General features: G+C 30.4%; 2 protein-coding genes across 5 annotated transcripts; both read left to right on the plus strand.

Annotated features, from left to right (window-relative positions):
* The first annotated feature begins 274 nt into the window (after positions 1-274).
* On the plus strand, positions 275-5,317 carry LOC110625950 (proline-rich receptor-like protein kinase PERK15). Of its 4 annotated transcripts, XM_043961680.1 has the most exons (15): positions 275-666; positions 765-851; positions 939-1,009; positions 1,191-1,267; positions 1,437-1,557; positions 1,762-1,917; positions 1,999-2,434; positions 2,637-2,717; positions 2,839-2,903; positions 2,995-3,044; positions 3,281-3,410; positions 3,698-3,856; positions 3,954-4,041; positions 4,443-4,823; positions 5,011-5,317. In XM_043961680.1, the coding sequence occupies exons 5-15, from the start codon at positions 1,441-1,443 to the stop codon at positions 5,157-5,159; spliced, it is 1,812 nt and encodes a 603-aa protein (XP_043817615.1). In that variant the 5' UTR covers positions 275-666; positions 765-851; positions 939-1,009; positions 1,191-1,267; positions 1,437-1,440; the 3' UTR covers positions 5,160-5,317. The 4 variants fall into 4 exon arrangements, with proteins under 4 accessions (XP_043817615.1, XP_043817613.1, XP_043817614.1 ...); XM_043961678.1 differs by having other exon boundaries at positions 275-851; XM_043961679.1 differs by having other exon boundaries at positions 275-851; positions 1,191-1,557.
* Positions 322-846, plus strand: LOC122725132 (L-type lectin-domain containing receptor kinase IX.2-like). Its single transcript, XM_043961882.1, has 2 exons — positions 322-629; positions 765-846. The coding sequence occupies exons 1-2, from the start codon at positions 322-324 to the stop codon at positions 844-846; spliced, it is 390 nt and encodes a 129-aa protein (XP_043817817.1).

Raw genomic sequence — 5,317 nt, forward strand, 5'->3', positions numbered from 1 at the left:
TTTATATATGTGCTGGTTATTGAAATTATTTAAAATATTTTATTGGAAACCAAAGTCTTGATCTGAGTCTTTTTTTATTATTTTTTATTTTTCTGGTCTGGGTCTATATATATTATAAAAGGTTAATTCTAGAAGTTCAATAATCAACAATTCAACATGCTTTTTGTCTCATTGGATATAGCTATTATGAATACAAGAAACCTTTCACACATGTAAGGACTAATATATAAGAAACCTTTCTGGCAGAGATATTGTCACCTATCTTTATTGTAGTGGTAGTTGTTGCATAGCTTTAGCGACTCTGCAACTTCCGATCAATTGATGGCTTCTCGCCGGGAAAGAACAAGCAGTACAATTGGGCCGAAGCAATATAGTTTTGAAGAATTAGCAGCGGCAACTGGTCGTTTCTCCCGCAAAAACCTTCTTGGCGAGGGTGGTTATGGTGAAGTCTTCAAGGGATTTCTAGATGAGCACCGTGCTATTAAGAAACTTAGAATTATTTCATCGGATGAACAGAGGAAAAAAGAATTGGAGCACGAGATCAAGGTCATTAACAGTGTCAGTCACAGAAATCTTGTTAAGCTGGTTGGCTACTGCATTGAAGAAAACGATGTGTTGCTCGTTTTAGAGTATTTTCCAAATAAGTGCTTGAAATATAATTTACATGTTGAGTTTTATTTTATTTTAATTTTTTTTTTCTTTCCAAGCTCTTAGTTTTATATATGTGCAAACTGATTAACTTACAAATATTAAATGGCATGTAGAAAGAAAAGGGAGGATTTTGGTTTGGCAAGAAAGAATGCAAATCGCCAAAGGCTTAGCAAAAGGATTGGAATATTTGCATGAAGACTGTGAGTATTTAATATGAAATTAGCTGCTTGCTAAATGCTAGGATATTTTTTATGGGGAAAAAAACATATTTTCTTAATATTTTTCAGGTAATTTTAGAATCATACATCAGGATATCAAACCGGGTAATATTCTTCTTGATGACAATTTTGAATCAAAGGTAAGTTAATTAAATAATATACGAAACTTATCATAGGTGTAATCAAAGTCACTATATATAGTAAAACTCTAAGTTAATTCCCTTTTTGTTGGCAAAATTATGCCAACACATTAATTCTAATGTTGGTTTTCTTTGATAGATGGCACAGTAGATCTGCTAATGTTTAGATTATTTTGTGCAGATTGCAGATTTTGGACTCGCCTTATTTCTCCCAGATAATGCTACTCATGTTTCCCAATAAGCTGTGGGAACTGAAGTGTGAGACATATATATTATCTCTTAATTAAATTGCCATCTATACAAGGAAAAATAAAAAGTAAAAACAATGAAAACTTAGCAAAGGTCATATTTTGGCCTCTCTAGTATAGACTTTTATTTTCTAGAGAAGGATTTTTAACCTGATTCTTCATTGTGTTTTCAACTACAGTTATATGGAGAAATCAAAAAGAATTTCTAAGAAATCAGATGTTTATTCATTTGGTGTAGTGCTTCTTGAGCTGATCACCGGCAGAAAACCAATATGCGATGGCATTGATATTGTTAACTGGGTATGCTACTAGCTTGTTTTATATCAACAGAAGTTGCTTCTAGTGTGGCACATCATCAACTTCCTGGTGACGATTGCTACTTCAATTATTTTAAGTGTTTGCTTTTGTTACTCTTGGACTGTGGTTCTGCATTTCAAGCTTAAAACATCTTCAACAAGATTACATGTACATTTTCTTTTAATTTTTATTTTTATCAATATTCAGGCAAAAAATCCAATTAAACAAGCTTTGATGGGACAGTATTCGGGTTTTGTCGATTCCAAATTGCAAAGCTATAATGTAGAAGAAATAAAGCTGATGATTTGTTGTGCTGAACACTGTGTTTATAAACCTTCAACGGATCGTCCAAGAATACGAGAGGTATAAAAATGATCCAGTTAGTGTTTTAATCATTTATAGTTTGTGTGTGCGTCACCTTTTTATTATTGCTATGCCATGCAGATAGTTCGAGTTCTTGAAGGATTTATTCCTCCTCAGGATAAGGATGCTACTGACTTCCTCCAGCATAGGGTGCAGAAGCTTTCCATCATTCCAGAAACTGATGATAATGACAGTGTGGAGTCTGAAGTTTATAGTACGAGGATGTTTCCTTATCAACAACTTGAAAGAGCGACTCAAGGTTTCTCCCAATTTCTTGGTGAGGGAAGTCTAGGTCTAGTTTATAAGGGATACCTGGATGGCAAAGAAGTTGCTGTAAGGCAACTTAAAGATCTTCCAGATGAAAAACAAAAAGAAAATTTGGAGAAAGATATTAAGATCATTGGCAGTGTGAATCACCCAAATCTTGTCAGGCAGATTGGATACAGCATTCAAGGACTCAATAGATTTCTTGCTCTAGAGTTTTTCCCCAGTATCTCCTTGAAATCTCTTTTACATGGTGAGTCATTTTACTTGCATCCTAATTAATTTATTCACATATATAGGTATCTATGCGTAATTGCAAAATATTACAACTAAGAAATTTATCGAAATTTAATTTAATCGTTTTCTTTTTTTTTTAAATATTCTAATTGTTAGAATAAAAACTCAATTTCTTTAATTTAAAAACAGTTGACTATGAATTGAAAATTTTTATATAGGAAAGCGAACATTGGAGTGGTCAAAAAGAGTAAAAATCGCAATAGACTCTGCAAGAGGATTGGAATATCTTCATGAAAATTGTGAGTGTATATATAATTCACAATATTCATTTCCATGTTGCCTTAAGAATTTTCTCTTTCGTTTTTTCATGTTATCAATCTATTTTTTGTTATATTTTTCTATTATATTTTATATTTACAGGTAAAATTGTACATGGAGATATTATGACAAATAATATTCTTATTGATAATAATTTTCAGCCAAAGGTAAAAAAGAGTTTATTATGCTTAAGTTAAATGCCAAAATTTTCTTTGTAAAATATGCAGACTTTGGATTACAAAGATAATTTTGGTTCAGGTTACAAACTTTGGACTTATCAAGTATTACAGATCTGAGAGAACTGTTGTGTAAGAACGTTTTCTTTCTTTCTTTTTTTTTTTTTCATTCTGTTTCTTATTATTTTTTTTATAAGCAAATTTTTATTAAAATAAAATCCTCTCTTTCTTATTACTTGAATTACTTAATATTGCAATTCTATCCCTTTGAATTAGTTAAAATAAAATAAAACTAGACAGTTTATTAGGTTTTTCTATTGACAGATTTTTTTTTAATTTTTTAATCTTTTAATTCAATTACATTACAGTTATGCAGATCCTGAAGATAGAAAAAGAATTTCTGAAAATTCAGATATTTATGCTTTCGGTGTTGTGCTTTTAGAATTGATTACCGGCATAGAATCCAGGAAAAAAGGCACCAATAATATTGTTAACAAGGTATGAACTTATCTATAATGGTTTATCATATCATTAGTAACTTAGTTAATCTATAATATATTTAATAAAGGATAGAAGCAGTCAATTTTAAACCAACATATTTCATCTATGAATTTGTTCAAATGGATTTTTGAAGAAAATTCTACAAGCTAGATAGACTTTTGATCAATTATATATTTTAGCAGGTAGCTTGTTCTTAATATGAGCGTATACTTACAAATGTGCTACAAAGCTTAAGGCTTTTATTTTTGAAAAAGAAAAGTAACAACTTTCCCATTAATATTCAGGCAAAAACTTTAATGAGACAAGCAATGAAAAGAGAGTATACCACTATTCTTGATCCTACATTGCAAGGTAATTATAATAAAATAGAAATAGATCGAATGTTTTGTTGTGCTGCTGCGTGTGTCTATAAACCTTCAGCATTTCGTCCACAGATAAAGAAGGTATGAGTTCATCCACAGTCTGTCAAAACTTTCAAAGATTACATGGTTTATGTCTAACTTTTTTTTTTTTCTTTTATACCTTTATTATGTCATACAGATAGTTGGAGTTCTTAAAGGAAGTATTCCTCGGAAGGACATATGGAATGAGAGTGACAATCAATTCTTATCGAATACTATAGTTAAAGGTCTCAATTTTATAATGATATATATTTTTTATTTTTTCTAAATTACCATCTATTTTATTTTATAAGTGATAATTAATTAATATATTGCTGTTGAATAATAAATTATAAAAGTATTGATATAAATTATTTTTAAAAAATATTCAAATAAATTCTTGTAAAATTATGTATGATTTAATTTTCATATAGAGTAAAAGTTTTTATGTATGATAAAAGTTTTTTAAATTAAAAAAAATTAAATTTTTTATTTTATATAAGAAAATTATAAAAAAATTTAATTGAATTAAATTCTTATCTTTTTTATTTCAAAGAGACGAATAATAAATTTTAATGGAAAGTACATAAGTATTATTTAATCTCGGTTCCAACTACTAAATGTTCACTTTGTTTTTTCCGGTATCAAGAATCTCCACCTTTGTTAACAAAACCAGAGAAAATGGTTGAAGAGGGAAACGTGATTGCCTGCCACACAGTGAAGGCTTGGAAGAAGCAGTATAAGAGGGGAAAGCGATTGATTGTGGTGGATTTTAGTGCTTCCTGGTGTGGGCCTTCTCGTTTCATGAGTCCAATTCTGGCAGGGTGGGCGAAGTTGATGCCAAATGTCAGATTCTTGACGGTGGATGTTGATGAATTGAGTTCTGTTGCAAGAAATTGGGCAATTGAGGCAATGCCAACATTTTTGCTCTTGAAACGAGGACAATTACTCGACAAGGTTGTTGGTGCCAACGTACCGCTACTGCAGTTGACCATCGCAAGGCATGCTGGTGGCGCACACAGGACTTTAGGTCAGTGCAAATAATTGTACATTTTTTATTATTAATTGTACTTTTTTATTATATATAATTAATTAAATAATTATTACCTCTCCATTTACAATTAAAAAAATTATAATAATTAAATAAAATAATATCGTTTGATTTAATTTTTTTTATAAATTTATTAGTAATTCAATTTTTTTTTTTAATGATACAGGACCTGAAGTGTTGAATCCTGCTATATTTTCACAACCTACAAATGTCTACGTGACACTTCCAACCGGATATGCACAACCGCAATTCATTAGCATGACTTCTGTTCAGAATCCACAAATGTTTCCTCCTTATCCTAACTATCCATACTAAAGAAAATAGTTTGGCTCGGAGATTTCAATATGAATTTAGTTTTTAGAAGCTTACTAAATACTATAATTTAGCTGTTCTTTTTTTTTTTTTCTCCCGGTATCAAGAATCTCCATCGTGGTTAACAAAACCAAAGAAAATGGCTGAAGAGGGAAAGGTGA

The sequence above is a fragment of the Manihot esculenta genome, chromosome 11 (genome assembly GCF_001659605.2).
Source record: "Manihot esculenta cultivar AM560-2 chromosome 11, M.esculenta_v8, whole genome shotgun sequence".
Taxonomy (NCBI): Eukaryota; Viridiplantae; Streptophyta; class Magnoliopsida; order Malpighiales; family Euphorbiaceae; genus Manihot; species Manihot esculenta.